At 39.5% G+C, this 25,780-nt stretch overlaps 1 protein-coding gene across 2 annotated transcripts in view; it reads left to right on the forward strand.

Annotated features, from left to right (window-relative positions):
• LOC129455266 (ephrin type-A receptor 7) overlaps positions 1 to 25,780 on the forward strand; it is a 164,491-nt gene that overhangs the window by 90,544 nt on the left and 48,167 nt on the right. For both annotated transcript variants that reach the window (XM_055219944.2, XM_055219945.2), the window contains exons 4-5: positions 18,438 to 18,593; positions 24,219 to 24,566. In XM_055219944.2, coding sequence (XP_055075919.2) covers positions 18,438 to 18,593; positions 24,219 to 24,566 — 504 coding nt within the window. The remainder of the gene's footprint in view (positions 1 to 18,437; positions 18,594 to 24,218; positions 24,567 to 25,780) is intronic.

Here is a 25,780-nt window from a genome sequence, read left to right on the forward strand (position 1 = left end):
GGGTCATGGGGCAGGCTAGGACCTGGGTCATGGGGCAGGCTAGGACCTGGGTCATGGGGCAGGCTAGGACCTGGGTCATGGGGCAGGCTAGGACATGGGTCATGGGGCAGGCTAGGACCTGGGTCATGGGGCAGGCTAGGACCTGGGTCATGGGGCAGGCTAGGACCTGGGTCATGGGGCAGGCTAGGACCTGGGTCATGGGGCAGGCTAGGACCTGGGTCATGGGGCAGACATGGAGCTAGATCATGAGGCAGGAATAGACCTGGAACACAGGGAGAGGAAGGGTCCGAGCACACTTCGGCCTCCGCCTTGGTGTCCTCTGCCTCCTCCCTGTGTCCGGGTACTACCCCCCCCCAAAAAAAACTTGGGAAAGCTCCCAAAGCCCAGGGTGGCGATGTCCCAGGTGGTGGACCAGATGAATCAGACAAGACAGGTGAATCGGGCAGGACAGACGAATCAGATGAGTCGGGCAGGACAGACGAATCAGATGAGTCGGGCAGGACAGACGAATCAGATGAGTCGGGCAGGACAGACGAATCAGATGAGTCGGGCAGGACAGACGAATCAGATGAGTCGGGCAGGACAGACGAATCAGATGAGTCGGGCAGGACAGACGAATCAGATGAATCAGATGAATCAGATGAATCAGAAGAATCAGAGGAGTCGGGCGGATTAGGTGAATCAGGCAGATCAGGTGAATCAGGCGAATCAGGCGAATCAGGCAGATCAGGCAGATCAGGCAGATCAGATGAGTCGAGCAGATCAGATGAGTCGAACAGATCAGATGAGTCGGGCAGATCAGATGAGTCGAACAGATCAGATGAGTCGGGCAGATCAGATGAGTCGGGCAGATCAGATGAGTCGGGCAGATCAGATGAGTCGGGCAGATCAGATGAGACGGGCAGATCAGATGAGACGGGCAGATCAGATGAGACGGGCAGATCAGATGAGACGGGCAGATCAGATGAGACGGGCAGATCAGATGAGACGGGCAGATCAGATGAATCGGATGAATCAGATGAGTCGGATGAATCAGATGCAGGGCCTTGAGGAACCTCGGGAATAACAGAGCAGAAGGCAGACCAGACGCACCACAGGGCTATGGCAAATTCAGGTAGTATATATTCAAGAAGACATACCTCAGCGGTAGCTGGTTCAGGCATGGCGGCCATTTTGATGGCAGGTGCAGGGTGAATGATAGCCCTCCTAAGTGCTGGTGTGGTGGTGACGACGGCCCTCTGAAGCTCAGGTGCAGGAATGGTTGTAGCTCTCTCGAGAACAGGTGCAGAGACAGGCAGGATGGCGGCCATTTTGGGAACGGGCAGGATGGCGGCCATTTTAGGGACAGGCAGGATGGCGGCCATTTTGGGAGCAAGCATGGTGGCGGCCATTTTATGATCAGGCATGACATATTCAGGTTTGGGCAGAACCGGCATGAAATGGCTTGATGGGTTGTGTAAATTCACTGGAGGTGTATCCGCAACACCCACAGTAAATGGTGAGCCACACAGTAACAAAGCAAAGTCAATATAACTCTCCAGGGACCAGGCAGACATATCACGTGGCATACACAAGCGCGGCCATTCGTCCAAAGCATTATAGAACAGGTTCTTCAGAGTAATGTCATCAAAATGTACCTTGTAACTCAAGTCCAAAAAATCCTTAACATATTCCTCAATCGGACGGTGGTTCTGACGGAGTGCAAGTAGTGCATAAACAGGTTTCATGGTGCTGGTGGGAGATTACTGACCTTTGCTGGATTCCGGTTGGGGCTGAATATTCTGTAACAGGGTGTGCTTTAATGAAAGCGATGAAGAGGTGAATCCATGTGCAAAAGGTGTTTTATTGTAAAATCCCAATAAGGGCCAGCAAACAAATCCAAACAGGGTTATCCAATAATCGAAATCCAAATACAGGCTAGGTTCAGGGCAGGCAGAGTAACAATCAAAATCCAAGGTAACAGGCACAGGTCAAAAAACAGGCAGATCCAGGTAACAGATTAAACAGATAAACAGATAACAAAAACAGAATTCAGGTAACAGGTCTCAGACAGGTAACAGACAGGCTTACTATATATAATATTCAGCCAGGAACAGGTGAACAGGAAGTGACTTAGATACAGACAGACAGGAAATGTGAACTGTGACATGGCATGATGAATATCAAAATAAAAGTCAGAACAGAGCAGGGTATCAAAATAAAAGTCCAAAATACAAAAATACACAGAACACAAGTAAACACAGAACAAAACCATTACAGAAACACGTTTTTTTCATGCAAATGTTTACTTTCAATTGACGAGATAACTTGTCAATGGCAGGGAAAGAGTTAAAATTGTCCAAATTAAATCCTTAGCAACACATATTAGTAATGATAAATACATTTTAGATATATTTACGGTAGAACATTGACAAAATCATGGAACATGATTTTTACTTAATATCTTCATAATTTTGACACAAAACATAAATTTTGACACAAAACATAAATTTTGACCCATAAAATGTATTTTTGGCTATTGCTGCAAATATATCCGTGCTACTTATGATTGGTTTTGTTTTCCAGGGTTTCATATAATAAAATATATACCATAAACACATTTTTTCAAAGCAAATTAATTCACAGAGAACTTTTTATATTTAAAAAATATATTATTCCCCATAGATATTGTTTTGCAGTCTTATATTTGTCCCTAATGCTGTCACATTCAGCTATATTACAGTATGGGTCCAAATACTTTTTTGCGGTTAAAAAAATACTACCCATAAAATTCATACACACTGAATATTGTTGAATATTGTTTTTGTAAACCAACTTACTGTATACTTCAATGCAACCAAGCATTCCTCTCTAGGTGCCCCTCGAAAACTCATTCCTGACATTGCTAACAACATCTGCTCTATGGGTGTTTAAAGTTTGACTTTGAGTTTCTGACCGCAGTGGGACGTCCTCTAATAACCGGCAGCCTCGAACACGGATGCACTGGCGGATTCACTGGTCTGCGGGTTGCCGCAGGCAGTGGCTTTCCAGCAGCAGAGCAAACGCCTGAGAACGCGCCACTGTTTGCCTTTTGTCTTTGTGCCACGCTCCAGGATTTCTCCATTTAAAACAAACTATTGATTTTAAGGAAGTGTGCAGATTCACTGGGCACAGGACCAGATCTCACAGCTCTGATGAAGCCCAGCCATTTCGCACTCGCTGGCTTATACTCATTTACTTTTGGCAAATGTGAGAAGTGGAAGAGAGAAAAGAAACAATGCAAGAGGTGATGGGCAAATGGTATACTTTCTTTGCATCTCCTATTCTGACTTAAATGGACAGTTCAACTTTTATGCAAATTTGTAGTTTTTAAATGAATTTGTATGATTATGGAGCTATTTTTTACATTACGTTTAAGTCCCAGCAAGCAAAAGCCGTCATTTTTTCCTTTAGATAATCTATAGTCTCGATTTTTCTCATTTTTGAATCCATTCAGCTGATCTCCGGGTCTGGCGGTACCACTTTTAGCATAGCTTAGCATAATTCATTGAATTTGATTAGACCATTAGCATCGCGCTAAAACATAACCAAAGAGTATTTAAAACTTGACTCTTCTGTAGTTACATCATGTACTAAGACCGACGAATTTAAAGTTGCTATTGAAAGTAACCAAGGGGACTATTTTCGGGCAGTGCGTAATATCACTACGCCTGCTGCAGCCATGTTACGGCAGCAAAGTCCTTGATTCTTACACCAGAATGAGAGTATTGTTCCTAGCCATATCGGCCCAGAAAATCACAACTTTTAATCTTCCGTCGGTCTTGGTACACGATGCATCTACAGAAGAGTTACATCCGCATACTGTAGCTGTCACACATACGCTCTGTAGTCTTTCATATAAAGGTGAGAAAATGCCAAACATAGAGCGAGATACAAGAATATACAAGCATATGCCAAACTGGCAATCTTTAGAAACGTCCATAGTGAATCTTCTGAGGTGCCAAACATCCTACACAATATTTCTTGAAAACTCCATTATCCCTGGAGGAAGTTTTGGCGGCTGCTTGGCTTAGTCTGGCAAGTTATACCCCCATTGTTTGCCAAGAGCGATGGAGACCTTAGACTGGAGCGAGTCTCGGATGAGACTGATTGAGTGAGGCAGGAGGAAGGGAGACACTCGCAGGACCGCAGGCTAGAAGAAATCAATAGATACACCCACTCAAACTCCAAACCCATCTGCTGTGTGTGAACACCCAACACCTCTGAGCTGGCACGCAAGAGGCGAAAGTACATTCTGTCCAAGTTTTATGCACTGTTTGAGCAATCAGTATTCTTGCCTTTCTATAGTTGAGTCCTTAACAAATAAGTGGAAAAGAAAATAGTTCAACTGTAAACTCAAGGCCTTTAGTTTTGTGACCCACTCTTGGTTTGATGAACTTAAGCACTTTAGCAAAGTTCAAAAGCTGTTTATTTCCATTTCAGAGTATTTGGTCATGTTAAGCTTGAAAGCAGCCGGGTCATTCGATCGAATCGGTGCCATTTGCATGTTGTTACTCGTTGAAATTTTTCTTTTTTTAACACTAAATCTAATAACACACATGTTTTACTTTTCAAAATGAGTATTGGTCAGTCTCCTAGTTTATTTTTTAACATGGTTTCTTAATGGAGGATGGAGGCGTTTTAATAACAGGACTGAACGTAACAGGACTGAGATTTTAGCAAATACATTAAATATAGCTGCAGTAAATATGTGCTAATAGCATAAAGACACTTAGCAAATTCTAGTGATTTACCAAAATGTTTTATTTTAAAATAATCCGATAACATCAAAGAAATAATATGACTGAACATTAAGATTGATATTCACAGTCATAGCGTCAATATCATAAAATATACAAGAAAATGAGAAATGTGACTTTTGGTCTTCACATGACCTTCGGAAGATCCAGATGATGTCACTTCCTCTAGAAAATGTGACTTGCGGGATATTCCTAAATTTTCAGAGGGGGAACGTGTTGGGGTAACTAAAATGTGCATTTATCTAAAATATTATGACTTTTCAATGGTAAAAAATATTTAAAGCAAAGATGGGATAGGAAAAAATGCTATTTTTCAGTGTCCTGTGTATGTTTAAAATATTTAGTTTAAATTTGGACACTTTGCTTAATAATAAAATGTATTTTAGAGTTCGTTTTCTTGCATTTTTATACATATAATAAATAACCTGGGGACAGAAATGGCACTGATTCGGTGGAATGACCCAACCATGTTTTTGTCTGGCGAAATAATATTATTACATATATATACTCTATATATACTGACCTAAAGGATTATGAGGAACACCTGTTCAATTTCTCATTAATACAATGGTGTAATGGTGTGGAGGATGTTTTCTTGGCACACTTTAGGCCCCTTTGTGCCAATTGTGCATCATTTGAATGCCACGACCTACCTGAGCATTGTTTCTGACCATGTCCATCCCTTTATGACCACCATGTATCCGTCCTCTAATGGCTACTTCCAGCAGGATAATACACCATCTCACAATCATTTCAAATTGGTTTCTTGAACATGACAATGAGTTCACTGTACTAAAATGGCCCCCACAGTTACCAGATCTTAACCCAATAGAGCGTTTTTGGGATGTGGTGGAATGAGAGCTTCATGCCCTGGATGTGCATCCCACAAATCTCCATCAACTGCAAGATGCTAAAAAATTTTATTTCTTTATTTTATTCTTTGTGTTTTTATGGTTAGTTGTTTTTTCCATTCAGCAGATGCTTTTAAGTTTCAAGGATCTTACTGTACGCGGTTGTCCTTCTGGGACTTGAGTTAAAGGGCATTCAGGGGTGTAGTAGAGGTACTGCAGTAATGTGCTTTCTTTAACTCTCAATCTACAATGCAATTCCAATAGCATTTGCTCCATAATTCACTTTATACAGATGAGTATGATCCCAATTACATGTATTGCTGAGATTTCACGTGTACACGCGTCACGTAGACCCATGAACCACACTGAGCTTTTCAATGTCATATGAGGATTTACAACAGATGATGGTATAATCCTGCATAGTCTCTGAACATGGCAGTTACGTAATGTACAATCTGAACAAATTCCCTATGCTTTTTCAGTGTTGTGAGTGATGCAAGGCTACATTCAGTCATGATGCATTGGAGCAAAAGTGAAGCCTTTAAGGGAAATAAATAATGCATTTGACAAAGAAATGAAGAACCCTTAAGACAATCCAGAGAAGTCGGTTACCAATAACCCAGTGTTGCAGAAGCTGGTTTAGCTGGGGAATTGCTTTGGAAGAGACTTGGGAGAACGTGGATCATTTTAATAATTGTTATTCTGATATTCCTCTATCATTTCCTGGTTCACTGTAAGCAACTGTTCCTCCTTTTTTCTCTAATCTTAATCTTTTCCTCAGAGTGTCTGCATGTTCTGTCTCAACCCTGTCCTCTGCCACGACTGCACCCCGGGCCCTAATTTTTATTTTCGCCATTTTTAGCAATATCTCGACTTCCCTTTCAACTTTTCCCGACAGCATCCTTCATCTTAATTAAACCAAAGACTAATGAAAGAAGAAGCTGATAATTACACAACAAGGTCATGAGCCTTTTACCTTCACAGCTTAATTGTGGCCTTGATTGTGTTTCTGTCTCAGTTTTATGCAAACGCCAGACTGACAAATGCAGTTAATTGTTGCCTAGGTGCTGTGGAGGGTCACGCATTGTGTGTGGGTGAACCTTACACTATTTGTTCTATTTGTGTAGCTGTCACTAATGTGTGAGTACGCAAAGTCCCTTCAAGAAAAGACTTGGCAGCCATATTTGCAGTGCCACAGGGCAGCTTTGTCAGTGAAGGATCTTTACGGTCGTTTGCTTACTGTAGGTCACAATAAAACAACATATTAAATGAAATAATACAGTTAATTGGTTTCTTAAGCTCATGCTATTTACTTTACTTTTACATGCTAAAACACATACTTTTCCTGCTACTGTGAATGCATAAAGGTTTCAAATACCTTACAACATTTAGTACATACAAGTCCCGCCCCCTATAATTATTTATTGTTGATTGGCTCTTTTTGCAAGTAGGCTGGTTTTTCTACGCTGGAGGGAAGAATTTTCCCAATTCATAGTAACACATCTGTTAATATCTACATATAGTCTAAGTCATAGGTTATTATTAAAGGGGACATATCATGAAAATCTGACTTTTTCCAATTATATGGTTTAAGTGCTAAATGTAAAAAAGAACACATTTTTGCTCACACCTACAAAGTGTCAATTTAAGCATGCTATATTAAATTATTTATATGATATTTTGAGCTTAAACTTTACATATGTACTCGAGGGACACCAAAAATTTATTTTTTGTCTTAAAAAAGTAGTTTACCCCAAAATGTCATAGGTCAGTTAACCTCACATTGATATAAAACCCAGTGATAACTTTATGTAACATTTTTGAATGCTGCTACTTTGAAGAAATGCCAATTATGGTAAAACAGAAATGTTGCATTAACTACTTTCGTGGCTTTATATTTTATGGTTGTATATGTAAGGAATAAATTTAAATCTTAAATCGCTATTGTGAGTAGGACTATTTCTTCCGCGTCTCATCCAACAGCTCTTTTGCTTCAAAACGTCATTTTAAAGCTGGCAAAAGAGGCTTGAGTTGTTGATAGCATTCTAATATACCAATTAATGAAGTTATTAGAAAAAGAACGAGAGCGACATATATACAGAGAGAGAACAAAAGAAAGAGAGAGCTAGCGAGCGAGGGAGAGAGAGAGGGGGCGAGCAAGCGAGCAAGAGATAGAGGGCGAGCGAGAGAGATTGAGTGAAAGAGGCTACCTCTGTGCGTCTCTGAACAGCTGTTATTGCCTCGGAAAATCGTCTGTCATGTTGTTTTTGTTAGTCCGTTATTACAGTTAACTATGCGAAGTGATATGTAAATGTAATGCGGTCAAGAGAGCTGGCTGGAACTCCGTTTGCTGTGCGTTTCCCAGAAAATAATTGCACACCTCAGAGCTTTCATCAGCCAATCAGATTCAAGTTTTATATATATATATATATCGTTGCTGCCCGATGAAACTCACGTATAAGTGAAAAAAACACCGTATTTCAAAAGCAGTTGAATGTAGCGTTGTCATACTTGGTACGGCATCTTTACATGTAACCATATTCTTGCCAGTGTAATGATATAATCCACATTTGACCAAAATTGAGTTCAAATGGACATACGTGCATATTTTACAGTAGCGGTGGTCGATACGCGTTCTTCCAATCATTAATTACAATGGTCAAGTCGCATTTCATATTGACAGATGAAAACGCTCAGTTTATTTAATAGCCTACGTCTTAGTTTATTAAATGCGCTTAGTTTATTTAATATAAGTTATAAATTAATTAAATGTCTTTTGCAAACTATGAAGGGACAATGAATCAATACACTGACATGGTAATGCTAGACAGATACTTTGTTTGCACAGCCCTACCGTAATTTTGTCACTCCTAGACGTACATCTGGCGTCAGGGTGGAAACGTTTACCTCGATGAAGGAAAGTCATTGTCTCACCAGGCTATGTTTATTCGGCTATCCAGTGCTGAGTTCCGATGAAACTTCACGAGACCGGCGAGATGCTTCCACAAGGCGGGAGATACGCAGCGTAATTGAGAACTTTGACACCAAATGGATATATGTGAAAATCAGATGACATGATTTCCCAACTTTTCATTGGCCATTTAGATATGTGAAACATACTGTATACATATTACAGTTCCCTTTTGCATTTCATGTTTGAAAGTCACACAGGTTTAAATGACTACATATTATTTTGGGGGGGGGGCTGTTCTTTTAAAAGTATACTGTGCAACAGTAGTGACACTGCATGTGCTTTAGTCTTCCCAAGCAGCTCCTTTAATGTCTAACAAGGTGACTGTTAATTGTGGTCATTAACTTTATGCCCTTTTCATTTACAGTATTCATCCTCTGCTGAGCTCCTCATTTTTCTGCTGAGGGTCACTTTGACCTTTCAAACCCTTACAGACCTACCCTTAAAATTGATCCGGTCTTATATAGATCCATGTCCACCTGACCATTTTACTCCCTTCGATTTCCAAAGGTGGGGACATCCTGTCATTTTCTTAACCAATTGTATTAATGACTATAAGGGATCAGGGTCAGAGGTTTTACAGTTTAGGTTGAGGTCACTGCATTTCATGCCAAATTTGACCTTTTGTCTGCATTTGCAATCGTGGCGTGTTAATTGGAAGAAATATCTGTAATGGTTTTTGACCTCTACACCATTGATCATGGAAATGTGACGGAACGCAACCGGATACATCTATTGTCTTCAAAAACTGGAAATCAATCAATGAATTCTCCTCTCATCTTTTGTATTGTAATTAAATTGCAGGTTTCTTTGTTCTGAAGGAAATTCTTGTACATCGCGCCGGGTTTCATTTGAAAGACAGGCAGAGTTTTCATTGGGAACCGACAGACTGAGCCAAACACCCTTGAAAGCGAAAGAAGAAAATGAAAAGAGATCCATTACCTGAGCTAACAATGAGATGTGCTGTTTTGTTAGAGGCTGAAATTCACCCTAGCTTTAGCGTGCAGATATTTCTAAGAGGTGTCGCAAATTTGCCTGCATCTCATTGGCAGCAGCATTCTCAATCTCCAGGCCCAGCGTCCTCATCAGACGGACACCCTTCGCTGATTCAGAAACGAGGTTTTTCTTTTTTCGACTTCTCAATTTCTCTCAATTTCTTGAGTGGTGCACCTGAAATTGCTTTGACATTCAGACGCAAACATAACCATTGACACCCGCCCGATGGGTTTGGAATGCAAATGGACAGGGCTCTCTCTCCCCTCGCCTCTGGTTTCCGATCTCATCCTTCTCTCCCGGCCTAATGAGGGAAAGCTGATAGCTCGCCCTCTCTGATCAGGCAGACGTGAATATGAGCATGTTTAGATTGGGGTTTGAGGGGACAGGGGTAATGTCACCAAAAGCCTACAGGAAATCAATTTCATTAGCGCCATCTCCCTACTGTGCAACACTGGGGCTGTGGTCTGCAGGGAGCAGGTGATTTGGATGTACACTACTATATCATGTTCACTAAAACAAACAAACACATCGTTGCACTTATTCACTTATTTGCATCTTTCTTTTCCTCTTTTTTCTCATCCTAGGAAAATGTATTTAATTTTAACTTTATTATTTATTTATTATCATTTATTTTTGTTTATTTATGTAAACTCTTTATTTCGTTCTTCCGTCTTTATGTCTGTTTTTACATACATTTTTATTTCGTCCTTTCTTTCTTTCTTTCTTACGTCTGTCCTTGCGTCCATCTTTTTTTACATAATTTCGTTTCGTGGTCCGTCCTTACATCCGTCCTTTCTTACGTTAGTTTGTTCGTCGTCCGTCCTTACGTCTGTCTTTTTTATTATTTTCTTTAATTCTTTTTTCTTGTGTCCTTTCTTACATCTGTTTGTTTGACATCCGTTTGTCTTTCATCCTTTCTCATATCAGTTCGTCCGTCCTTACATCCATCCTTACATCCGTCCTTACATCCGTCCTTACATCCGTTTTTATTTCGTCCTTTGTTTCTTCCTGGCGTCCGTCCTTAAGTCCGTCTTTTCTTGTTTTTATTTCGTCCTTTGTTTTGTCCTTTCTTTATTTCTTGCATCCGTCCTTTTGTCCATCCTTACTTTCATCCATTTGTCGTCCATTTTACATCAGTGCATTCATAGTTTGTCCAACCTTGCATCCATTTTTATTTCGTCCTTTGTTTCGTCCTTTCTTTCTTTCTTACGTCCATCCTTACGTCCATCTTTTCTTACATCATTTCGTTTTGTGGTCCGTCCTTACATCCGTCCTTTCCTACGTTAGTTTGTTCGTCGTCCGTCCTTACGTCTGTCTTTTTTATTATTTTCTTTTATCCGTTTTTCTTGTGTCCATTCTTACTGTACGTCCGTCCTTTCTTACATCTGTTTGTTTGACATCCGTATTAGTCCGTTTGTCTTTCATCCTTTCTCATATCAGTTCGTCCGTCCTTACATCCATCCTTACATCCGTCCTTACATCCGTTTTTATTTCGTCCTTTGTTTCTTCCTGGCGTCCGTCCTTACGTCCATCTTTTCTTGCATTAGTTCATTCGTCGTCCGTCCTAACATCTGTCTTTCTTCTTTTCTTTTATGCTTTTTTGCGTCCATTCTTACTGTACGTCCGTCCTTCTTACATCTGTTTGTTTGTCGTCCGCCCTTACGTCCGTCTTTCTTTCATCCTTTCTTATGTCAGTTCATTCGTCGTCCGTCCTTACCTCTATCCTTACATCCTTTTTTATTTCGTTCTTTGTTTCGTCCATTCTCTTTTGCGTCAATCCTTACATCCATCCTTTCTTATGTCAGTTCGTTCGTTGTCTGTCCTTTTGTCCGTCCTTAAGTCTGTCTTTTTTCTTATTTTGTTTTATCCTTTTTTCTTGTGTCCATTCTTACTGTACGTCCGTCCTTTCTTACATCTGTTTGTTTGACATCCGTCTTAGTCCGTTTGTCTTTCATCCTTTCTCATATCAGTTCGTCCGTCCTTACATCCATCCTTACATCCGTCCTTACATCCGTTTTTGTTTCGTCCTTTGTTTCTTCCTGGCGTCCGTCCTTACGTCCGTCTTTTCTTGCATTAGTTCATTCGTCGTCCGTCCTAACATCTGTCTTTCTTCTTTTCTTTTATGCTTTCTCTTTTGCATCAATCCTTACATCCATCCTTTTTTACGTCAGTTCGTTCGTTGTCTGTCCTTTTGTCGGTCCTAACGTCTGTCTTTTTTCTTATTTTCTTTTATCCTTTTTTCTTGTGTCCATTCTTACTGTACGTCCGTCCTTCTTACATCTGTTTGTTTGTCGTCCGCCCTTACATCCATCTTTCTTTCATCCTTTCTTATGTCAGTTCATTCGTCGTCCGTCCTTACCTCCATCCTTACATCCGTACTTACGTCTGTCCCTTTTTAATCTGTTTGTTCTTTTTCTCTTTTATTTTAGTATTAATATTATTACTATTATTAGTATTTTTGTTTTTTATTTTAGTAAGACAATATTGCCGAATCCAAATGTAAAATAGATGTTTTAAGATGATTCAACTTAATACATAGGCTAACCTTTAAATTGCTGTTACATTTATTATCATTATACTTTATAAATATGTACAGTATATTATTTATTATATAACATAAAGATTACACATTTTTTTCACATTATGAGATGTTTGTCTATATCCAGAAATTGAAGAAGTTTTCTTACTAATACCAATACACATTCTCAAGATCTTTTGGTACAAAGAGGACTTTCCTTCCTTCCATTTCCACGTTTCCTCTTACAGTATGTGCATCCTTTTCTCATGTAGTTCTCTCTTTACCTCTATTATCAAGTTCCCCATTGTCTTCTATAAGAAATCTCATATGAATGAGGTGGACTGTGACCTGTAAAGATACAGCCATAGTGACATTAGTTCATGTGATCAGTGCACTATGCACACACGTGTTGATAGCTGACTCCGCTTCGATCTGCTCGGCCATGTGCCTCTCCATCAGGGCCCCGGGTCCAGTTGGACGTTTACAAATCTCCTCCGGAATTGGCTAAATGGAAACCATCCATCAGATGTGACAGAAAGCAAACAAAGCTGCAAGATTAGCTGCTCGGTCGCCTTTGATGATGTCATCCCGGTTGTAACCCTCTGGAGCATAATGACCTAATGCGGTTCATCGGGGAAGGAAGTGCGAACACAGTGCAAGAGTAGTAGCTTTGGTTTAATATTTGTATTGTGGTAACTGTTTTATAAAAGCAATAAGGTACTCAAGGCTGAAGGGGTTGCCTTCGCGCCGTGCCTAACAATGCCCTTAGCGGTGACTTATTTAACAATATAGCACAGCCTACATACATATGAATATGAATTTCTTGTACATGTATCTTTTGTTATCTTTAATCATTATCTGATATTTAAATTAAAGTTACTGTGTATTACAAAATTCTGCCAGTCTGTCGTTCTTAGCATTTGTATTTTGGGTGAACAAGGGGTTTAGTCATTGTCTCAGATTTGATTTTAGAAGGCAATACTATTGATAAGGATTGATCAATAATGATGTGAAAGTGCACAATGCCAAGCTATCCAACTCCCCGGAGCTCGAAAAATTCCCATTCTGATTGGGATTAAGGCTGAGAAGTGTAATATCCTGTAATTCGGACCCTTGTTCACAGTTGTTCTATTGTTCTGGTGGGTGAGATAAGCACAGCTGAATTTGAGAGTGTGAGATGAGGGATTTGGATGAAGATGGAGAAACTATGAGAGCGAGAGAGGCACAGAACGAGGATAAAAGAAAGACACAAAGGAAAGAAAGGATAGTAAAGAAAAATGATGAGGTGTGTTAAGAGGATAAGGGATATCTGGATGGATGTGATGGAAATGAATAGAAGGAATCCGTCCAGACGTGACAACCTCTGTTGCCTTATAAATCCTGTCGCAATGCTTTCTATGTCCAGTTGAGATGTTTTTGACTTCAAATGTCAACTATTACTAAAGTTTTACAATTTTGGAAGGGGCATTCGCTGCCATGGGCGTTCTGGGTGATTGCCAGGGAGTTGATATGTGGTTGCTAAGGTGTACTGAGTGATGTGGTTTAATACTGTATGTGGTTGCTAGCTAGGTGTTTTTTTTTGGATGTGTGCCCAGGTTAAAAGAGTCACCTTTTCGAAAACACTATAAAATTCGGGTTACTAGATAAAGGTGTGGGTTCTTCCTTGAATTTGAGCCTGTGGGTTTTTATCTTGTTTTATAGTTTGATGGGTGAATATTTTGAGTCGTGAAAAACAAATGCACCTTCCTGCTCAACATGCCTGTAGCGTAGATTGCATGCTGACGTTTAATACTTTAAGGATTGGGGTTTGTTCATATCCCTCCCTAACTCTCTCTATGAGTGTTGGCGAAAGCAGTGTTTGCCTTAGAAAGCACCACAAATAATTTTGACTTTGCTGCTGGAACCAGGCCACTGAAGGTGATTGTTTGTGACACCCAAGATTAGGAAAAAATAGCATTTGGGCCCCTGGTTAATGCACAGGACACGTCAACGCCACCGTAATCTTTGCGGCACGATTTTCGATGTGAGTCACCTGGAGAAGAGATTATTATGGCCTATTTCATCCCATGAGTTAAATTTGTCAGAAGTGAGGACTGTTTAGTAGGCAGGACCTTTAGTCTTTGCTTTATGTGAATTTATTCATTTCGTAAGCGTTTTTTCATAAACTAAAATTAGCAGCGCAGAGGTGATCCCAATATGATGACATGAATTATTGATTGCCTGACAGATGCTTGCAAATTTAGTCTGACATTTGAAAATAAGACAATATGGAATTATAGCCTGAAAATAATGAAGGCCATTTGTGTCGAGAAGAAGCGGGGAGAGAAAAGCAAACGTCTTTTTGGGCATATTAATATTCATTAATACCTCACGTCAGAGTTCCACTGAAACAATTCATCGTTCACGTTTACAATGTTACTATTTTATGATTTATTGATATGTGTTGGAAAGAGCTGGGTGGTTAATAAGAGACCCCTTGAAGAAATGTGATTGCTCAAACCTAAACAGGACTGTGTCATGAACCAGCAAAAACAATTTCATATTGGCGGTATTGTTTTTCCAGTTTGGGTAAGGAATTTAAGCTTGTTAAAATATGTTTAGGTTGCAGTTATGCAGATAATCTGTACCCAATAGTTACATTAATGCTGCACAATAGTACTCAAGAATGATGATGACATGATGATGCCAAATTACCAGATTTAAAGGGCACCTATTAAGGGAAAATCCAATTTTACACAACCACCCTACAAAGAAAAAACCCACAAAATCCACCCACTCCTTTTATTTATTTTATAAACAAAAGCAGTCTCATTAGACATGCTGTTTTGATTCTCTTGTTAATGTGACATCACACTGATAAAGCCCCGCACACATTTCCTGACTAATGCAGGGTTCACACCAGACGCGGTAGAGGCGGCAAGCACGAGTGATTACATGCTAAGTCAATGCAAAGACGCGAATTTGCAAGGCGCGGTGCAAATTGCACGGAACGCGCGTCCTACGTAAATTGAGCGTTGCAGCAGGAAACGCGCAAGTTGAAAAATCTGAACTTTGGCATATTTCTGCGCCGCGTTAACCAATCAGGACCATGCTGTAGTAGTGATGTGATTACAGGAAGTGAGCGGAGTCTCAGCGGAGTCGTAGAAGCCCCTCCCATGACGCGAATTTCCACGTGAATGTCACGAATGACTAGAATTTCACGTACGGCTTTCACGCGAATATCGCGCTTTTGCCGCCTTTTCCCGCGGCTGGTGTGAATGCACCATAACAGTCCTGCGTTTCTGCCCTCAGTGAGTTTTACACAGTCCGCCATATATTATAATAGTGAGACACTATTGTCTCAGACTGTATTCAGAGGAATCGGATCTATTTTAACCGAAAGCGTTCACTGTCTCTTTTAGGGGAGTGAGGAGCTGTAGCTCATTTGCATTTAAAGGTACACACACACACTGTTTTGCTCCCACCCAAATAGGGGTCATTTTGGACATGATGTAAAAAATGATCTGTGGAGTATTTTGAGCTGAACTTCCCAGACACATTTTGGACACACCTGAGACTTATATTACATCTTGTAAAAATGGGCTGAATAGGTGCACTCTGAACACTTGGTTGTCCATGTAAAACTTTTCATCATATAGCATAGGATAGGATATCCTATATGGCACACTTTTTAATGTAATTGGTGAGTTTGTGTCCCAGTAATTTTGTGACGCATACCTCAAGATAAAAAAAATATTAAGCAAAGAACATTTTGGAAAGTGTTCTTTCATATTTCTGTGCTTTATCCAATTCCCAAGTCATATCTACAAAACTTTCCCCTCTTGCAGACTTTTGGCATTTATTTTGGTTTTCTTTTTAACCCCTGGTGTGACTCTGTGCTCTTTCTGCATTATAACAGCGGTCTTGCACTGTGGACGCAAACAGCTCTCTGTTTCAGTAGGACGTGCTGGGTACTTCAACACCAGGGTGTGCCATTAAAGAAGAAAAAACCTGGTTTGATGCCTAGCAGTTTCAGTTATGGGTTATAATCATGTACACACTTTGTAAAGGGTTTGGTTTTAGCTGGCTGCTTTGTCTCTCTGGTCTCTGCAGCAGTGGGAAAAGCAGTTTGAAGTCAAGTTGTAAAGACGGCAAAACCAAACAGTGGCATAAGATCACACATTTGATACCGCATTGTTTTTAACATCAGTGCTATTTGCTGGAATTAACCTGACAGTCTGTGAGACCTTGAATGTGGGACGGTTTGCTTTCTGAATGCTTACATTTGTGTGCCACCACACTGTTTTTGTTTTTCCTTTTTTGATGTCTTTCTGATTTTGCTTTGGTCTCTGTATGTGTACACACAAGTGTCTTTGTGCATATGGAGTGTAGGTTTTTCCATGAATTGCTTAAATGACCCTGTGTGCTGAGGAAATGATGAAGCAATGATGCTGTAACTGTGTTTGATTATAAGGCACATTTGCTAAGGCATTGCAAAACAAGTGAAAATGTAATGTGTCTGACAAAAGGCCACGACTAAATTCACTTCACTGAAAATTCAGGATGAGAGTATTTATGGTGACTTAATATGACTAATTAAATGTGATGGTACAATTGAACTTTAACGGTCTTTAATGGGCTTATGATCATTAATTATACACTCACTTAAAGGATTATTAGGAACACCTGTTCAATTTTTCATTAATGCAATTATCTAATCAACCAATCAGATGGCAGTTGCTTCAATGCATTTAGGGGTGTGGTCCTGGTCAAGACAATCTCCTGAACTCCAAACTGAATGTCAGAATAGGAAAGAAAGGTGATTTAAGCAATTTTGAGCGTTGGCATGGTTGTTGGTGCCAGACGGGCCGGTCTGAGTATTTCACAATCTGCTTAGTTACTGGGATTTTCACGCACAACCATTTCTAGGGTTTACAAAGAATAGTGTGAAAAGTAAAAAAAACAGTATGCGCAGTCCTGTGGGCGAATTCAAGCTGATAGAAGAGCAACTTTGACTGAAATAACCACTTGTTACAACCGAGGTATGCAGCAAAGCATTTGTGAAGCCACAACACACACAAGCTTATGATGGATGGGCTAAAACAGCAGAAGACCCCACAGGGTACCACTCATCTCCAGTACAAAAATGAAAAAGAGGCTACAAGCTCACCAAAATTGGACAGTTGAAGACTGGAAAAATGTTGCCTGGTCTGATGAGTCTCGATTTCTGTTCAGAATTTGGCGTAAGCAGAATGAGAACATGGATCCATCATGCCTTGTTACCACTTTGCAGGCTGGTGGTGGTGGTGTAATGGTGTGGGGGATGTTTTTGGGCACACTTTAGGCCCCTTAGTGCCAATTGGGCATCGTTTAAATGCCACGGCCTACCTGAGCATTGTTTCTGACCATGTCCATCCCTTTATGACCACCATGGACTCATCCTTTGATGGCTACTTCCAGCAGTATAATGCATCATGTCACAAAGCTCGAATCATTTCAAATTGGTTTCCTGAACATGACAATGAGTTCACTGTACTAAAATGGCCCCCACAGTCACCAGATCTCAACCCAAAAGAGCATCTTTGGGATGTGGTGGAACGGGAGCTTCATTCCCTGGATGTGCATCCTACAAATCTCCATCAACTGCAAGTTGCTATCCTATCAATATGGGCCAATATTTTTAAAGAATGCTTTCAGCACTTTGTTAAATTAATGCCACGTAGAATTAAGGCAGTTCTGAAGGCGAAAGGGGGTCAAACACAGTATTAGTATGGTGTTCCTAAAAATCCTTTAGGATTAATATGATTTTTATTTTTGGGGAACCCCACTGCTGGATATTTAAATCCACGCAAAGCTTATGTTTTAGTATTATTTCAACAAAAACAGGACTTTTTTTCTTTAGCTATTTAAAAATTGATTGGCTCTATTTAATAAAAGGCTGCTGCAATATACTGTATACTGTAGGGCATCATGATTTCTCCCATTCATTCAGCAAAGGTCCATTCATTTGTACTGCATCTGTTCACAGTCTCAGCTGTTTAAGAATGAGCTTTTATCACTCGCTGCTCACACTGGCAACAAAATCCCCCCTAATCATGTGTAATTTGATTCTCATTAGTATAAAAAGATCTAGAGGCGCAGTGGCTTTTTTCCTCTCCAAGTACCACATTATGTTCCCGAGTGGATCTTTTATGTCGGCTAATAAGGATTAGAGCCACAACGTGCATAAAAACTTTTTTGTTTGTCTTGTCAGCAATGCCTTTGCTTTGAAGTCTCATTTCACAAGCTACAGGTTTTGTGTTTTCGGTCTGTAATAGATTTTTTGCTGTGTGTTCTCTCCTCAGCCTGTCCTCCGGGTACCTATAAGATGTCATCACGGCAGCAAGAGTGTTTTTCGTGTCCGGCTAACAGCAAGGCTGAAGAGGAGGGCAGTGTGCTGTGTGTGTGTGAGGAAGACCACTTTAGGACTCCGCTTGACCCCCCATCGGCCCCCTGCACACGTAAGAGAGCTTATTTCCTCATGTTTGTGTTTGGGAATTGTTCGGTGCAGGTGTAGATACTAGATTGTATGCCTGTGTAAGTAAATATTAGAATTTATGTGTGTTGTCACTGTTTTACCATCCCATAATCAATGTTATTGATCCAGTTGTTTATTTTCGTTTGCAATGCTGTTTTGCCCTGTTGAAAGGATTGTTGTGTTTGTGGTGTGTACAGTAGGGCTGGGATTCGTAAGCATTTCATTCCCAAGCCCTATTAGATGGTGTAATCTATATTAAGGCCCATCAGAATATTTCGGAAAATATGGGATATTAATAAAATACACTTTAAGTGTAGTTTCAATTCCAGAAGATAAGATGTCAAAACAAGAGTCATTGCTAGTAATTAATTGGATGAAACTGTTTCACCGTAACATCCAAGTGACTTAATCCACGTTATCCCAATGTGTGACCCACCAGTTTGGAAACCCCTGCATTAAGAGGGTTTTAAGGTGGGAATGCTCTGTTATATTAGACTGTATTCATTTCCATTAGTCAAAAAATGCAAGCAATGCAAGTTTATCCTTGGTTAACTGACTGCAGATTAGTTTATGGTGGAAAAAATGTTAGCTCAATAGCATATTTATTTAAAGGTGCAGTGTGTAACTTTTAGAAGGATTTCTTGACAGAAATGCAATATCATATACATAACTATATTACTAGTGGTGTATAAAGACCCTACATAATGAATCGTTATGTATTTATTACCATAGAATTAGGTGTTTTTATCTACATACACCGCGGCCCTTACGTGGAAGTCATCCTTTTTGTGCCACCATGTTTCTACAGTAGCCTTAAACGGACAAACTGCTCTACAGAGTGCATTTTGTCACTGCTGTATTTTGTCTGTATACAACATGTTTGTCCTGTGGCGGCTACTTTAGCTTTCTTATGCGTTTCTGTGAACAGTGGATGTGGACTGAGCCATTGGTTGCAATTCACAATCTCACTGCTAGATTCTGCTTAAATCTACACACTGCACCTTTAAACATCACAGATTGACTTGGTTCAGTACAAGTAATACAAACTTAAAGGATGTAGGGTTTGAAATGGTGGACTGTTTTGTGTGTAGTGTAAATTATTTTTGCAGTTCTGTTTGTTAGTGGTCAAGAAATGACATACCTTCATAGTAGTGTGGCTGGCCCTAAATTCTGGACTTAACAGGTCTCTGATTGCTGTAAAGGGCTTAGTTATGACTTTTATAGCATAATTAAACCATTAATTACTGTATTGATTAAGCTGCTTTTAAAGGAGAGAGAAAGAAACACTTTGTGATGATGTTCATTATAGTATTGATTCCACAGTGACCCTTATAAGCAGCTGAGAGAGAGAGAGAGAGAGAGAGAGAGAGAGAGAGATGCACCTCAGAATGGTCAGTGTAAATTACTATATATTATTATTATATAGTAACATTAATTCTGGGCCAATGAGATATTATCAGTCATTTATGATGGCAATTGCACTACCATCGTGAAAACAACAGTACGTCCATTTGCAAGCACCATATTTAGGCATCATTTGTCCATGTTATTAACACACCACAAATCATTTGGTCATTATTTTCTCATTGGACATTGATTTTAGAGAAGATGTAAATCTGAAGAATCAATATATGGCAATTCTTCGATAATATATAAAGGTACATTTGCAGATTACCAATTATCTGATTCATGATTTTACATTTCCTTTGGTGTGTAAGTGTGTATTAGTACATGTTAACAATATGCAAAAGGTACAAACCCCAAAAGTAAACGATGATGCTAGTTATCGTCAATGTAAATCTCTTTTCTTGGACTACAACAAACACACAAATTGTAGGCAACAGTTTGCTTTCTGGGATTGGTGATGTAGACAAGACCGACATTATCATAATTCCTCACACTTCGGCCTGTAAGTTACATCCTGTTAGCATTGCATTGTGAGTGAATCTTTCAAACATGGTAAGGAGCGACACATTTCCGGCTGACATCAGAGGTATTCACGCCAATCACAACGTACAGATTAGCTGGCCAATCAGGGACACAGCGCTTTTCAAAACGATGAGTTTTGTACAAAATCAGTGCGTTTCAGGAAAACAGGGTAATCTGGAGCTACAAAAATGTACGGTATGTGGTAAATAATGTGTTTTTTAACCATAAACCACATTGTATTATACCAAATACATAAAATAACATTGTTTTTTAGCAATGAAATAGGGGCACTTTAATGTTTCACACAAATAATTTTTATACAGGTTGTCAAATTTAGTGATATGATTCTGTAATATGATGAAATCCACCTGTGATTCCTGAAGGTGACCCCAGTTGGTCAGTAGGTACAGTACGTTTACATGCAACCAAATCAGTTTGTAATCGTATTGATGGCTCAGTCATATTGAAAAGCTTTCATGTAAACACCTTAATTAATACGATTGAGGTCGATCGGATGCAAATTTGGATCGTATTGAAGGAGGTGGTGTACTCCGATATGTGATGAGTAAAGTATGCATAAGTGAATCGTAGCATTTTCTCAATCGGATGCAAAAAAACATTGTGCACATGCGCAGAACATTTGTGCTCAAGTTCAAGTCTTATATTTTCTTCATATTAAGGCCTCACAGAATTCTCGTCACAGAAACATGCAATAGCAAGGCAATAGCAACACGCGTTATTAAGGTAATGGGGTCAAGTCCTGTACATTCCACAGCGTTCATGTACTTTCATAACATTAGGCTACATAAAGCAATAAAATAGCATTGTCCCTTTCGAAAATTGTGTTTTAATATCTGAAAACTTCTTAAGAACAACTTTATCCAACTCAGCTTTGACTTTTATCCAGAGATAAAGCGTGAACTCGACGAGAGATGCAGTGCACTGGGTGGCGTTGCCACATCCTCTGCTTTTTTCGATTTGGGCACTGTTTAAACTGTCTCCGTGGGTTTTTTTTCCTGCAGGTTAAAGATGAAAGGATTAATTTATTAGTTATTGGTATTTGGACTGTGAATAGTCATTGGAATGCTTTTGGGCTAGTTTTAAATGTCCATTGGGAAGGTTTTAATATGCAAAGTTGGCAACCCTGGCTGTGCGTATTTTGTTATCGAATGCAGTTACCTGTATAAATTTAAACATGGCCTAAGTGTATGCAAAAGAGTGGCTGTATTTGATAATAGATGTAAGTGTCCACATAATGAATTCCCCTTTTCCTAAAGGGAAATTCAGGATTCAAATGCTGTTTTCAGAGAGTAAACAGACTTTTGTTTTTTGAGATCTTCAGCTCACAAACAAAACTTTAATGGCCAGCTTAACCTATCTAGAGAGGATCAGTAAACTCACCTCTCATCAGAATTTATTGAGCCCATCAGATCTGTATGTGTGTGTTTAAGGGCAGCAGGATGCACCTGTGGTGCTCAGGCCCGAGCTGATGATGGGCAGCTTAAAGCCCCGGTGACATTTAAATGGCTCCCTGTTGCTGACAGATTCTTGTCTGACAAATGACGTTATAGACGCGGAGCTCCAATGTCGACCTGCTCCTCCCAGAGTCAACAGGACAGCACAGTTAACACCTCTGGTCGCTCATTATCTCTCTCTCTCTCTCTCTCTCTCTCTCTTTTGTCTGTTTATTTCTCTCTTCTTTTGTCCTTCTTTCTTTGACTGTCCTGCTCTCTGTCCTTTTCTTTTATTGTTACTCTACACTGCAAAAATGACTTTCTTACTTAGTATTTTTGTCTTGTTTTCCGGAGAAATATCTAAAAATTCTTAAATTAAGAAGCTTTTTCTTGATGAGCAAAATGACCCAAGTAAATAAGTCTAGTTTTAAGACAAATAATATACAATTTAAGTGAAATTGTCCTTAAAACAAGCAAAATTATCTGCCAATGGGGTGAGAAAGAAAATTGTGAAATAAGATTTCGTTTTTCTTAAACACTTAATTCAAGTAAAATTTTCTCACCCCATTGGCAGATATTTTTGCTTGTTTTAAGCACAAATTCACTTAAATTGTATATTTCTTGTCTAAAAACTAGTATTATTTTCTTAGGTCATTTTTCTTATCAAGAAAATACATCTTGATTTAAGATTTTTTTTGATATTTCTGCTGAAAACAAGACAAAAATACTAAGTAAGAAAGTCATTTTTGAAGTGTATTTTTTAATTCTCCACATTTGTTTTTTCTCTTTCACTCTTTTTTCTCAATCACTGTTCTTTTTTAGAATGGATAGTTCACCCAAAAATTCTGTCATCATTTACTCGCCCTCATGTTGATCTAAATCTGTATGAGTTTCTTTATTCTGTTGAACACAAAAGAAGATATTTTGATAGATGATGAGAAGCATAACTTATACAGGGTTCCTACGGGTCCTTGAAATCCTTGAAAGTTTGTGAATCTGGGGGAAAAGTTCAAGGCCCTGGGAAGTTTTTGAAAATATACATGCATAGATACAGGTCATTGAAAGTGCTCTGGAAAAAAATCCATATTAATCCTTGTGTAGTGTAGGATAATATCATAAAAATTCTAGACTTTTTAAGCACACATGCTAAACTGTTCACTTTAAATGCTTATATCTTCTGTATGCGAATGTTGATTCATACCAAAATGCTTTTTTGCATAGTTTGACACATGAAAACGTCTCGGGTTACGTATGTAACTGTTGTTCCCTGAGTAGGGAACGAGACGCTGCGTCTTCCTTGCCATACTTCCTGCGGCCCTGTAACGCCGTTTTTGGCAATTTTTCAGATAGCAATATACTTCTTGGCTCCCGAGTCACCCTGTCTGTGTCGTTAAGCCTCATCATTGGTTGAATTTGATATACACATTCAGACGCACTTACCCCTGGAGGCGTCCCCAAAGTGTCACCGCAGTGACGCAGCGCGAGTTCCCTCGAAAGGGAACTGAAACAATGTATCTTAAAAAGTAACACGATGTAACCTTGCTCTTACTTGAAATGTGTCCCCACATTTGGTCCATGAATTTGAGGGTATTAGACCTGGAAAGTCCTTAAAAGGTTCTTAAATTTGAAGTTAACTAAGGTGTGGGAACCCTGTTTATAGTAAGCAAGAAAAACAAATACTATGGAAGTCATTGTGTACGTCAACTGTGTACTTACCAAAAGAAGAAGAAGACGATGGAAACAATAGGTGCCAAGGTGCTTGGCCTTAAATAAAGTGTTACCAAATGTTCTTGTAGGCTGTAGCAAGACTTTAACAATAACGCCTTCATGATACAGCTTTTTTCATGAATAATTTGCTTGTGTTTGTTTGTTGTTCTCCTCTCTGCCATGTGCCCCGAGAACTCTATGGTTCTTCTCTCTTTTTGAATCTCTTCCATGCCCGCTGTTCGTTTCCTCTCGACAGACTTGAAGCCTGAAGCTCTATTAGGCTTCACCCAGTTGTAGCTAATTGTTTTTTTTTATTTTAAAAAGAAGTGCAGTTCTTTCAGGGGTAATTATAATGTTGTTAATTACAGTACGTTGTTCAGTTGGCGTTTTCTTTTTGCATATGAATCCAATTTTTGATGCTGCATTTGCTCTTTTAAATATTTGAATATTCAACATTTGAATATTTTATTTTAATGAAAGCTTAATTACTTTTGTTTGTTGTTCTCTTTTGCATACAGGCCCACCCTCTCCACCCCGAGATCTGGTTTACACCCTCAAACAGTCCACGCTGATCCTGGAATGGTCCGCGCCAAATGACTCCGGAGGTCGGGGGGATCTTACATACAGCATAGGTTGTCGGCGATGTGTCGGCCCTCCACGGGCACCGCAGGTGCAGTGCGAGCCCTGCGGGGCCAGCGTGGGCTTTGTACCGCAGCAGAGCGGCCTGACGGAGCGCACGGTCACCGTGGTGAACCTGCTGCCAAACTCCAACTACTCTTTCGGCGTGGAAGCCCGCAATGGCGTCTCAGAATTGCTTCCCAATAAAAGGTTCTACACCCAGGTCAATGTCTCCACCAGCCTTCCAGGTACTTAATACAGAAATATTTTTTTTAATTGGAAAAGCTTGTCAAGTATTACAGTATATACCAGGGGTCTCCAACATGGTGCCCGCAGGTAGCCTGTTAGGTGCCCGCCAAAGCACATTCTATTAATAGTCTTAATTGTAATATTTATTTATTACATATTTTTTATTAAACAATACTAAAACATATCAACAAGTAAAATAAAAAAGTTTTGAGTAGACTATATCAAAAAGTAGCCCCCCAAATTGTTTTATCTATTTTGGTAGCCCTTGCCCACAAAAGGTTGGATACCCCTGGTATACACAATACAGTATATATGCATGGGATCATTTTAGTTATGTATTTCTGCACACCGTCCTGTCCTGGAAAACACCACAGCAGATGTTTTCACTCATGTCGGTCTGATTTGATGGGGATGCTTCTTATAAAGTCAAATTAGGTTGCGACAAAGCAGCTTATGTTCATCTTAGTGCTTCTCCATTTTATTGCTTTTGTATGTATTACTAATGTGTTTTTTCATACTGCACAGGATTAAATGGGACTCATGTCCCTTGGTAATGAGATCGGCAGTGGTGGTCAGTTACATTTTTTATGAGCAGTTTCATAATGCCATTATTATGCGAGGGTCATCAAATGTGGTATATGACATTTTTAGATTATTCACATTTGTTGAGATGGTCCTTTTAGAGAGACTTGCAATCTTGTGACAGGCATTTATGTCGAGACTTTTATTTTTTTGAATGAAAGTAATAAATGCTCTGTACATAATTGGAGGTTATAGTAATGTCTCAATTCTCTTAGGTACAATTGCCACTTCTGCTGCATTATACCGCAGTAAAGAGAGCAGTTAATGGCTGAGTAGTATAGCAAAGGGCTGTTTTCAGAAATACGCTCACAGAAGTCATGGAGTTTAGTAAATATGGGTGTAGTTAACGTGAGGGAAAAAGTGTGAAATTGAAATGAAACATAATTGTGCCTACAAAATTGGGGGCATGAAAATATATATATTGTACGTAAAATGAATAAATTCAAATAGACATATATATTTAATGCAAAATATTTTCTTTTGGTGGTAGGCAAAGTAATACTCTTGCCTATGTTGTGTGGATTGTACATGGCAAAAAATGACTTTCTTACCTATTATTTTTGTCTTGTTTTCAGTAAAAATATCTAAAAATTCTTAAATTTAAGGTCCCGTTCTTTCTGTGTCTTTGAAG

Source organism: Misgurnus anguillicaudatus, chromosome 20 (genome assembly GCF_027580225.2).
Source record: "Misgurnus anguillicaudatus chromosome 20, ASM2758022v2, whole genome shotgun sequence".
In the NCBI taxonomy this organism is placed as follows: domain Eukaryota; kingdom Metazoa; phylum Chordata; class Actinopteri; order Cypriniformes; family Cobitidae; genus Misgurnus; species Misgurnus anguillicaudatus.